Consider the following 12,500-nt stretch of genomic DNA (forward strand, 5'->3'; position numbering starts at 1 on the left):
GTCAGCAGAATGGTCACGTTTCTTCTCTGCCGATCATATAGCGTGGGACAAACATTCTTATTAGTCTCTGCCGATCAAAAAATATGAACAAACATTGTCAGCAGAATGGTCACGTTTCTTATTAGTCTCTGCCGATCATATAGCATGAACAAACATTGTCAGCAGAATGGTCACGTTTCTTATTAGTCTCTGCCGATCATATAGCATGAAAAACATTGTCAGCAGAATGGTCACGTTTCTTATTAGTCTCTGCCGATCATATAATATGAACAAACATTGTCAACAGAATGGTCACGTTTCTTATTTGTCTCTGCCGATCATACAGCATGAACAAACATTGTCAGAAAAATGGTCACGTTTCTTATTAGTCTCTGCCGATCATTGTCAGCAGAATGGTCACGTTTCTTATTTCAGTTTCTGTCTCAAGACTCCACCCTCGGCTATTCTTCCAAAGCACAGTATAAAGTTTCTAATACAAACAAAAAGTTTCTCGCTTTCTTTCTCTCTTTTCTTGTTATTTCATTTCTGTCTTTTTTCCCTTTTTTGCTTTCTTTTCTCCTTCTTTTTCCCTTTCTTTCTTTTGTATTTTCTATATTTTTTCCTTCTTTTTTTTTCCAAAATCTTTCTTTCCTGTGTCTTTTTCTCTCACTTTCTTTTATTCTTTTTCTTTCTTTCTTTCCTTCTTTCCTTCATTCGTCCTTGCCAATGCAGGTTACCAAACGGCAAGACATTAAAAATGACAGAAAAGTAATTGGATGGGATATCTTTTTTTATTTATTTATTATCATTTTTCTCAAAAATCTGGGAAGGGAAGAAATCTGGACAGGCCTTATGTGCATGTTTCATCCTCCTCCTCCTCCTCCTTCTTCTTCTTCTTCCTTTCTTTCTTTCGTCTTGTTCTTCTTGTTGTTGTTGTTGTTGTTGTTCTTCTTCTTCTTCTTCTTTTTCTGTCAATCTCTATTACGTGACTTTTGAGAAAAAAATTCTTTCTTTCCATCTTTCTTTTTTCTTTTCTTTTTTCCTTTGTCTTTTCATTTACCTGTTTTTCATGACTATTGTCTCGTCATGCTTTACCATCCACCCAATCCTTTTTTTCTTCTTCTTCTTCTTTGTCCTTTCTTTCTTTCTTTCTCTCATTCCTTCATTTTTCTTCATTCTTTCCTTTATCATCACCCCTCACTTCCTCCCTTAAATTTATTCCTTTGTTTTCATAATTCCTTCCTTCTTTCCTTTTCCCTTCGCTTGCCTTGTGTTCTTTCTTTCTTTCTTTTTTCTTCTCCATACTGTTTGTTCGTTTGTTTGATTACATCTTTCGTTCTTTTTCTTTCTTTCTGTCTTCCTCCTGTCAACCCTGTCTTTCATTCTTCCAGTCATTCCTTCCTCCTGTCTTTCCTTTCTGCCCCTTTTCCTTCACCCGCTTTCTTCTTCCTTTCTTTTCTTTCCATCCTCTCCCTTTCTTCGTTCCTTCTTCTATTGTTCCTTCCTTTCTCCTTTTGTTTTTTCCCAGTACCTTCTTTTTTCATTTATCTTTTTATTTCCTTTCCTACCTTCCTCCTCCCCCCCTTCCTTCCTTCCACCCAAACTTCCCTCCCTTCTATCTTTCCTTCTTTTTCCTTTTCCCTGTCATCTTTCCATTTCTCCATTCCTTCCTTACATTCGTTATTTTCCTTCCTTCTTTCAACCCTTTCTTTCGATCCCTTCCTTCCCGTTCATTCTTTCTTCCTACTCTTATTTCCTTCCTTCCTTCCTTCCTTCTTCCTTGTCTTATTTCATTCAGTCCTTCTTTCTTCTTTTATTTCATTCTATCCTTTCTTTCTTCTCTTATTTCCTTCTTTCTTCCTTCTCTTATTTCTTTCCATCCTTCTTTCTTCCTTCTCTTATTTCCTTCCTTCCTTCTTCCTTCCTTCTCTTATTTCATTCAATCCTTCTTTCTTCTTTTTATTTCTTTCCTTCCTTTCTTCTCTCATTTCCTTCCTTCCTTCTTCCTACTCTTATTTCCTTCCTTTCTTCCTTCTCTTATTTCCTTCCATCCTTCTTTCTTCCTTCTCTTATTTCCTTCCTTCCTTCCTTCTTCCTTGTCTTATTTCATTCAGTCCTTCTTTCTTCTTTTATTTCATTCAATCCTTCTTTCTTCCTTCTCTTATTTCCTTCCTTTCTTCCTTCTCTTATTTCCTTCCATCCTTCTTTCTTCCTTCTCTTATTTCCTTCCTTCCTTCCTTCTTCCTTCTCTTATTTCATTCAATCCTTCTTTCTTCTCTTATTTCACTCAACCCTTCTTTCTTCCTTCTCTTATTTCCCTTCCTTCCTTCCTTCCTTCTTCCTTCTCTTATTTCCTTCCTTCCTTCTTCCCTCTTTTATTTCATTCCATCCTTCTTTCTTCCCTCTCATTTCATTCCATCCTTCTCTCTGCCCTCCTTATCTCATTCCATCCTCCTTTCTTCCTTCTCTTATTTCACTATATCCTTCTTTCTTCCTTTTCTTATTTTATTCCATCCTTCTTTCTTCCTTCTCTTATTTCATTATATCCTTTCTTCCTTCTCTTATTTCCTTCCTTCCTTCTTCCTTCCTTCTCTTATTTCATTCTGTCCTTCTTTCTTCCTTCTCTTATTTTCTTCCTTCCTTCTTTCATCCCTCCTTATCTCATTTCCTTCCTTCCTTTCCCTTTTTTCTTCCTTCCTTCCTCCTTTTCCCCCCTTACCTTCCCTCCCTTTCTTTCTTTCCTTCCTTTCTTTCTGTCTTCCTTCATCTCGTTTCTCCCTTTCTTCCTTCATCTCACTCATTCCTTCCTTCCATTCTTTATCTCCTTCCTTCCTTCCTTCATCTTTGCGTCATTTTTTTTTTTTTTTATCTCATCCCTTCTTTCCCTCCCTTCCTTTCTTTATATCTTTCCTTCCTTTCTCTGTCTCCTTCCTTCCTTCCTTCATCTTTCTTTCCTTCATTCCCTCCTTCCTTCTTCTCATTCCTACCTTCCTTCCTCCCTTCCTTTCTTTATCTCCTTCCGTTCTTCATATTTCCTTCCTTTCTCAGTCTCCTTCCTTCCTTCCTTCCTTCCTTCCTTCCCTCCCTCACCACACTCACCTCCCTCTCGTGATCCTCCTTCCGTCACGCTTGAGCGCCTCCCCCATGCCTCCGTCCGCCCCCTCCTCCCCCGGCTGGGGCAGGTGGGAGAGGGAGAGGGGGCGGGCCAGAGTCACGTGAAGCAACAGCAACATCAGCACCAGCAGTGCCGAGCGTGGCAGCAACCTTGGTGTGGTGGTGGTGGTGGCGGTGTTGGTGGTGGTGGTGGTGGTGGTGGCCATCATCATCATCATCGTCAGCAGTAGCACTATAGTAGTAGTCGTCTTCTGTTTGTTGTGTCTGTCGTTCTCACTGCTCGTGGATCGCTCTCTCTTTCTCTCTCTCTACGCGAAGCTGTAAATGTGTGCGTTGTTTGCGGTGGCTGTTGGACCGTGATGGGCAGAGAATAAATGTTGGTTAGGCGGTTCGGTAGGCCCGCTCAGGATCTCTGGAGGAATAGACATGAGAGTTTGGTTGGTTGGTTATTTATTATGATTTTTGTGATGATTAACATGATCATCATCATCATGTTAATAATGATTATTATCATGATAATCGACGTGGTTGTCGTGGAGGTTGTAGTCGTGGTCGTGGTTGAAGTCGTGGTCATCGTTATTTTTGTTTCCAGTAGTAGTAGTAGCAGCAGCAGCAGCAGTGGTAGTAGTAGTAGTAGCAGTAGTAGTAGTAGCAGCAGCAGCAGCAGTGGTAGTAGCAGTAGTAGCAGCAGCAGCAGTAGTAGTAGTAGTAGAAGTAGCAGCAGCAGTAGTAATAGTAGTAGTAGTAGTAGCAGCAGCAGCAGCAGTAGAATTAGCAGCAGCAACAGTAGTAGTAGTAGTAGTAGTAGTAGTAGTAGTAGTAATATTCTCCTCCTCCTTCTTCTTAGTAATAGTAACAGTAAATTTATTTCTATGATTACTTTTATTCTTTTCGTATCAAACAAATTTGCCCCATCACCTGCACCATTTCAGTGGCATTACACCTCCACCACACAGCTCATTCCGTCTCCCCACCCCTCTCCCGGCTCCTGTCTACAGCACACAGCCACACCTGTCTTCACCTGTCAGCCTCAGGGCCCACACTCCACAAGGAGCTATCGAAGTTTGGTGGCCAAGAGGCCACACACCAGAGTAGACCCTGCCCAGTCGCCGTATCACTTCAGTGGTGTCCGGTATAGCCTGTTCTGATTCAGCCTATGCAGGACACCTGCCGCCGGACTAAACCCACCCCCGTGCTGACGACAATAACTGATTACTCGCGGAGCCAGCTTTAGTGAGCGTCCCTCCTTGCCCCCCTCCCCTGCCACCTTCTCACTCCTTCCTCCCTCTGCTCTCCCTCCAAAAGTGGAGACCGTCACCACGACCCTCCAGCAACAGTTCCCCATGAATCTGCCGACACCGAAGACCTTGACAGGACTCACCCCAAGCACGGAAGTGGATAGGGATCGAGACTGAGTCGCCACGAGAGCAGAGCATTAAATACCACAGAAGCTTGGACAGTGTTTTTCTATACTGATGATGATTAAGGTTCAGGATGATGACGATGTCGCTATAGAGTTCCATTTTAGGTTTGGGTTAGGTTTTGAGACGATATGCACTCTACGCTTCCTTTCATAATGATATCCTCCCCTTAACCAGGCCCGACAAATGCAGACACTTGCAGTGTCGGTCAGGAAATTTAAGCAGCACTCCCAAACAAGCATCCGCGAAGTGGATGACCCTAGAGTGTGTGGTTCTAGTTTTTCCATTTAAGCCCATCACACCCTCAGCTCTGGGTAGGAGCCAGCCACGGGCCGAATAACCCACTTCTGATGGGACTCAAATCCGTGCTCTGCCAGCCGTCAGTCTGTGACACTAACCACTTCTCTGGTTTGGCTGAATTGTTTGTTTCAAAGGAATAAGAGAGAGAGGGGGGAGGAAGAGAATGACAGAGACACAGAGGAGACACAGAGACAAAAACAGACAGAAAAATGGGAGAGACAGAGAGAGAGAGGTGGGGAGAGAAAGAGAGACAGGGACAGACAGACAGACAGAGAGAGAGAGAGAGACGGACAGACAGACGGACACGGACAGATAAGAGTGTGAAGAGCCTTGAGGAAGAACGGTTGTGTGTAGGATGGTGGGTGTGTGGGTGGGGTGGTGGTGTGTTTCTTATTCAGAAAAACAACCACCAAAAAAAACAAACACAAGTTGTGCCAGTGTGCTCTAAGTCAGTCTCCCGTAGTGAGGGAAGCGGCCGAGTGCTTTTGTTGTTGTGTCTGAAGAGTCTTGGATGTTTCGATAAGTTGCCTGCGACCTTTATTTTATTTCATTATATTTTCAAATATATATCTCCCCTCCTCTCTATCTCTCTCTCCTCCCCAGCTCACCCCCTCTCACTCTATTTTCCACAAACTTCCTTTCGCTTCAAACAATAGTTTCGTAAGGGAAAGCAAAGTGTAAGAAATGAAATAAAATAAAACAGAAAAAAAAATCAAAAATTCCTGGAGACGAGCACAAAAGATCCACAGCAGAGGCCTTTGATCAGGGAAGGCTAAGAGACCCCCCACCCTCCTTGAATGGGGACAAGACGGCCATGGAGCCGCTCAGACACTTGCTTTTAAAGACAATGGCCCGTCCTCATCAAGTCCGCTGTACACACCACACACACACACACACACACACACACACACACACACAAACAACATCATCACAAAATCCTTCCCTTGCCAGCCGACGTTTTCCTTTTCCATGTTTTTTTTTTTTTTTTTTTTTTTTTTTTTTCTACTTTGCTGCTGCTCTCGGCAACTCTAGAAAGGAGTAGGAGCAACATTGTTAGAGGAGAAGAGAAACAGGGAGAGGGTGGGGAAGGCAGAGGAGAGAGGGTGGAGGGGTTAGGGAGGAAGGGGGGTAGGAAGAGTGAAGAGGGAGAGGGAGGAGAGAGATAGAGGTGGGAGAGAGAGAGGATAGAGAGAAAAAGAAAAAAGGAGGGGGAGATTCAGATTCGAATCATTTATTTTTCGAGGCCATAGCCCCATATGCACAAATGGCGATAACAGAATTTAACATGTGTCACCATAACTATTAATGTAAACACCATAGGCATAACCAGTTACAGCAAGTATATTTGCAACTCGAATGCTTCTAGCTTCAAGCGGACAAATACATTTGCTGGCCAAGAACGCATAACCTCAAATCAATAGTACAGGGAGACAAATTCTGCTTGTATTGTGGCGGTTTCAATTAACCACACTCACTTTCTCGTATCTACTTTTATATAAACTTTTTCTCATTGGAAAAAAGCAGTAAGTTTTGTTGTTGTTTTTTTTATATATTGGTTACATGCAGAAACAAGCGTTTGCATCGCTCAACGTCTCTACGACTGAGAATGACGAAAGCGGAGAAGGAAAGCTTCGCTCCAAGCGGCGCTGCCTTTCTCTTCAAAGGGAAGTCAATCAGAGAGCTTCATCACACTGTCTGGGTTACGATGCACCTCCACGTGACCACCAGCACTCTTGTGATTGGCCAGCGCACAGAAAGATTGTACTTTCGCGTTCTCCTCTTTCCCGCTCTCCCTTTGACCCAGTTAGAAAGATCAACATAATACGGTGCTATCAACAGACGGATTCTATAGACCCTTACCCACATCCTGTTAAAAGGTCGATTGAAATAACGCTAAAAAGACCAACCCAGCCATGTCTAGTTATTGTCAACACTGATGGCTCACAACCGAACATATCGAAAAACACTGATGTAATTTGTATATGATGATGACAGAAGAAAACGATGCACTGACAACACTGCAGAATGGACAGGAAAGCCATTCGCAGAGAACCAGGCTTTGACACACAACCAACAGACCTGGAGGAATCTGGTGAACAGTTCTTCTGTGCGGCGCCCTTATGACTCTTCGTGGATGTGAGGGAGAAGAAGAAGAAGAAATAAAGGAAGAGGAAGGAAGGAAGGAGGAAGAAGAAGGCAGAAGGAGGAAGAAGGAGGAGGAGGAAAAGGAAAAGAAGAAGGGAGAAGAATTCATTTCACAAGACTGTTTACAACGAATGTCTCTGAATACTGTTTTGCTGAAATACGTCAAAGGTCGAAAAAGTGTGTCCTCGATGTCGTTGCTCTCTCGGGTTCAAGTCTTTCGCTGTTTTGTGTTGAAGTGACGTGCGCACGCTACATACACAGTTCGATTTGTATTATCGATTTGTTGTGTCGTGTTTTTGTTTTTTTGCTTCTTTGCATTCTCTCAGTGTCATCCCCTTTACTGAGGGGTTTTGGCCTTCATCTGAATAAAGATCGTTATAGCAATCGTTACCACTATCACCCTCCCACCCCCACCCCCCTCTCTCCCCTCTCTCACACACACACACACACACACACACACACACACACACACACACACACACACACTCACTCTCTCCTCTCCCCGCCACCCCTCCAAAGGTCAGTATCGTGATCCATTTCGTTTCCATCACGGACATTTCAAAGAGTGATTTTCAACAGTAAACATTCAATCTTCCGGAAAACTAAATGTGCGCGTGCGCAGAAATTTACACATTCTGAATACTTCTGTTGAGAGAGAGAGAGAGAGGTGGGGGTGGGGGGTGGAGAGACAGACAGACTGACAGAGAGAGAGGGAGAGAGCGAGCTTTAATGTGCATTTCTTTGTCGTCTTAAAGATATGTTCTGTTTGATCCCTTTTGGAAATAATGAAGCAGGTTTTCATTGCTAAAGTTAACAGTGCAAATTTAAGACTTATACACTGTTCGCTTGACTTTGCCAATACCGTTCAGTAACCATGTTTTTCTCTGTGTGTGTGTGTGTGTGTGTGTGTGTGTGTGTGTGTGTGTTTATCTTCAGTTTAACGTCTATTCACTATAAGTGTTTTTAGACGGTGTGTGTGTGTGTGTGTGTGTGTGTGTGTGTGTGTGTGTTTTATCTTCAGTTTAACGTCTATTCACTATAAGTGTTTTTAGACGGGTGCGTGTGTGTGTGTGTGTGTGTGTGTGTGTGTGTGTGTGTGTGTGTTTTATCTTCAGTTTAACGTCTATTCACTATAAGTGTTTTTAGACGGGTGTGTGTGTGTGTGTGTGTGTGTGTGTGTGTGTAAAAGTCAGGTCTATTGTCCAACAAAGTGGAGCAGCACATGTTGGAAAATAACCATGGCAGCACCATAGGGTTGCTTTGGAACGCAAATTGAACAGCCTGTATTGTATCGCTTGTCAACTTTGGATTGCAGCTGCCCTCTTTGATGTTTTGTTCTGTGAGGATTTGAAGTCAGTCGCACATGCTGTCACTGTGTGTGTGTGTGTGTGTGTGTGTGTGTGTGTGTGTGTGTGTGTGTGTGTGTGTGCGAAGCTTGGGTGCGTGCGCGTATGTGTGTCAGAGAGAGAGGGGAGGAGAGAGAGGGAGAGGAGATACAGACACAGACCGGCAGACAGACAGACAGACAGACAGAGGCTCAGAATCAGATTACTTCATTACTTAATTAAAGCCTTTGTCCATATGAACAGGGGGCAACAATTTAACTTGGCACGTGTCGTTGTAATTGTTCATGTAAACAGCACGGCTTCTTCCATAACCAGCAGCCACCGCCAACACTAACTAAGATCAATGTTTATCACTCTGTTGAAATCCTCTGTAAAGATACACAGCAGAACTACCTTTCGTGTTTCCATCACTCGTTGTCATCATTAAGCACTGTCCAGATGTATGTACGAACATACATCATACTTAAGATATGTTACGTGTGTGTGTGTGTGTGTGTGCGCGCGCGTGTGTGTGTGTGTGTGTGTGTGTGACTGAAACCTAATTGAATCACACAGGAAACGAACGATGAGCGCTCAAATGGCACTTTTCAGTCGGCTTTTCCCAGGTAGGCAGTCTGTTGTGAAAATGAATCCGTGTTTGTAAAGCGCATAGAGTTTGGTTTTTGAACTGGGATAGGCGCTATGTAGGTATCCATATATCGCCATCATACATCATAAGGTTTTCTTTTGGAACAAATCGGATTCAAAGGTCTGTCAGGACAGGGCATTAAAAAACAAAGGGAACTTCAAAAAGAGAGAGAGAGGGGGGGAGAAAGAGAGAGACAGAGAGAGAGACAGACAGGTAGACAGAGGCAATGAGAGAGAGAGACAGACAGACAGACAGAGGCACAGAGAGAGAGAGAGGCAGAGAGACACATATACAGAGAGACATACTGGTCAGAGGCACACATACACACGGAGGAAGGGGGGCAGGGGGTGTGGGGGGTAGGCAGAAGGGGCGGACTGGGCCCCGCCTTCCTTTTGCTGAACCCTGGACACAGTGGACAAGAATTCACTGCCCCGGATCGCCTTCAAAAGGCTATGAGAGCTTTAACTCTTTCCATACGAACGGCGAAAGAGACGACGTTAACAGCGTTTCACCCCAATTACCATCATCAAAATATTGCAAGCGGAAGGCTCTTATACTGAAGAGGTGAATGTTGACAAAGAATATCACAATTCTGACGACGGAAGCTAAAGGTTGGGTCATTGAGACACCCACTGGACATCCGAGGGGTCTGTGTAGAGGAGAAGAGAGGACTGGCCGTACTGAGTGAGTTAACCCCCTTTCTGAAACCGTACATTTCGATGTGAGAAGAAATCAATACTTTAATAATTAGATGTCACCAATTACAAGGATGTGTGACGGGACAGGAAAACAATCCTTTCTTCTTCAACATGAGGGCTTATGACGAATAGGCAGTGGGTGGGTGTGTTGTGAGGGGGGTGGGGTGGAGTGGCAAGGGTGGTGGTGGTGGTGATGGCGGTGGCAATGGAAAGTGGACATACATCATTAGCTTAATGGACACTGCCTGAAAGAGGGTGGTGGTGGTGGTGGTGGCATCCTTTGGTTCTCACACAGGCACCCCCCTCCCCCCCCCCCCCCCCCGCACACACCCCACTTCAACTGGTTTGTCACACTGTGTGTCCCTCTCTCTGTATCTCTCTCTGTATTTCTGTATCTCTCTCTCTTTCTCACTCACTCTCCCCCTATCTCTCACTCACTCTGTCTCTGTCTCTGTGTGTGTCTCTCTGTCTCTCTCTCCTCTCTCTCACTCTCCCCTCTCCCTCACTCTCCCCCTCTCTCTAACTCACTCGCTCTCCCCCTCTTTCTAACTCACTCACTCCCCCCCTCTCTCACTCACTCTCTCTCACTCTGTCTCTCTCTCTCTCTCACTTGCTCCCCCTCTCTCTCTCCCTCTCTCTCTCCTTCCCTTCCCTCCTTCTCCTCCCATCCCCCCTCCTCCATTTCTCTCACAAGTTATCCCACCAACATCGGAGAGTCCTGGGATAATAATCTGTATGCTGCGAGTGTCAGTGTATCAGACTCATCTCAGTCACTTGATCCAGGACGGCCTGTCGCCGAGAGAGAGAGGGAGAGAGAGAGAGTGGTGGGGGGCGGGGGGAGAGGGAGGGAGAGAGAGATAGAGTGGGGGAGAGAGAGCGGGAGAGGGAGAGAAGGAGATAGAGAGGGGTGAAGAGAGAGAGAGAGAGAGAGAGAGAGACAGACAGACAAACCGAGACACAGACACAGTCTCCTCTCCTTCCAGAACCATCGTCACAATCCTCCCACCCTTCCACCCTACCACCCCCCCCCCTTCCGCCCGCCTCTCTGTCATCTTCACCCCCACCCCCCATCTGCCCCCCCCCCTCTCACCCACGCCCCCCGCTTCCGACTCACCAACCCACCCCCTCCCTTCCTCCATCACATAAAAAAAAAAAAACATCCGAGGTACTGTCACGTGCCTCTGATCAGTTTTGAAGGAGGAACTATTTCTTAACGGGTAGGGATCAGTTACTGTGGTTGTCGTGAACAGTCTCGTTCGCGCGAACTTCAAACACATGCAAATCTTCCCCCCCTCCAAAAAACAACAAAAAACAACAGGTCCCGGCCAGACGAGACGGATGACAACGGGAGTACTTGGCGAAAGTTCCAAGATGGACTGAAACGAAGAGTGATGAAAACTGGCTTTAGTGTGTCTTCCAGCCATTGTAGTAAAACCCTGGTACTTCCGTCAGTTCTGGTGTTTGCTGGTACTTTCAGCTGTCTGTGCTGTAGAGTGTGATGAGGACAACAGATTGCCCATGGTTTTTTGGGTTTTTTTAAATCTTTATTTTAGTGTCATATTGAAGTATAGAGTCTGGTGACATTTACTCCCTTCTTTGTCTGAACCAGTCATTGGTCTGTCTGATTCTTTGGACTGTAGTCTTTGATTTGAGCGTTTCATGTGGTGGTGGTTTTTCCAGCACTACTAAGTTTTTCTCACACAAACGGGAAAACCATTTACAGAGACAGTCCTAAGACAGGAAAACCATTTTGCAGAGATAGTCCCAGGCTTTGACACACGACCGAGAGAGCTGGGGGAATAATAGTAGTCGGAGTAGTAGTAGTAGTAGTGGTAGTAGTAGTAGTAGTAGTCGTACTCACTCGCGCTGCTTTGAAGACAACCTTAGATTTCTTTCGGTGTTAAAGATCTGTAATAGTCCTCACTTCTCGCACGGATTATATACAAAGAAAACCTTTATTTCATTTGGTTATAAACATTTATATTAGTCGTCACTTCTAATACGTACTGTTGTGTTGTTGTTTTTAAAGAAAACCTTAATTTTCTTTTTGGTTTCAAAGGGTCTTACCGGCTTGCTTTCTACTCCACGAAGTGTCTCGGTATCCCGTGTGTCAAGTCTAGGTGTATAGTTGGGTCGCAAGAAAATAATTATGCGGGAACGACATGGAAAAAGACGAAGCTTGGTTTTATCCAGTGAAATTGGGAGGGAGGGGAGGGAACTTGTCTCCTCTCGTTAACCCGCCCTGTTTCTTTCCCCTTTTATTTCGCGAAATCCGTCGCTGTTGAAAAGTCAGCGGCATGCTGTTGTTTCGGTTTGCTCTCCATTCGGTCTGGTCAGAGAGAGTGTTTCTGTCTATTTGTAGTCTTTCTTTCTTTCTTTCTTTCCTTCCCTCTTTCCTTCCTTTTCTTTTCTTTCTTTCTTTCTTTTTATCAAACAGTCTTGTCCTTTCAGTCTTGATTTCTCTCCTTGTTTCTTCGTTTATTTCTTAACACCACTGATACATTTGCTTATTTATTTGTTTTGTTTGGTCAGAATTATTTTTCATTTTCAGTAACTAATTGTTTTCTACAAGCCTGTTGTAAGTCATTGTCAGTAACTAACTGTTTTCCACAAGCCTGTTGTAAGTCATTGTCAGTAACTAATTGTTTTCTACAAGCCTGTTTTAAGTCATTGTCAGTAACTAATTGTTTTCTACAAGCCTGTTGTAAGTCATTGTCAGTAACTAATTGTTTTCTACAAGCCTGTTGTAAGTCATTGTCAGTAACTAATTGTTTTCTACAAGCCTGTTGTAAGGTCTCAAGGCCTGGAGAGAGCGGTTCAGTTTCTGCCAATATCAGGCATCTGCTCTCTTCTTTAATCTGTCTTTAAG

At 44.2% G+C, this 12,500-nt stretch overlaps 1 protein-coding gene across 1 annotated transcript in view; it reads right to left on the bottom strand.

The window, feature by feature from the left end:
• LOC143293047 (sensorin-A-like) overlaps positions 1 to 12,500 on the bottom strand; it is an 82,053-nt gene that overhangs the window by 4,157 nt on the left and 65,396 nt on the right. The window contains exon 2 of the mRNA XM_076603877.1: positions 3,079 to 3,505. Coding sequence (XP_076459992.1) covers positions 3,079 to 3,311 — 233 coding nt within the window. The 5' untranslated portion in view covers positions 3,312 to 3,505. The remainder of the gene's footprint in view (positions 1 to 3,078; positions 3,506 to 12,500) is intronic.

The sequence above is a fragment of the Babylonia areolata genome, chromosome 18, assembly GCF_041734735.1.
Source record: "Babylonia areolata isolate BAREFJ2019XMU chromosome 18, ASM4173473v1, whole genome shotgun sequence".
NCBI classification, from domain to species: domain Eukaryota; kingdom Metazoa; phylum Mollusca; class Gastropoda; order Neogastropoda; family Buccinidae; genus Babylonia; species Babylonia areolata.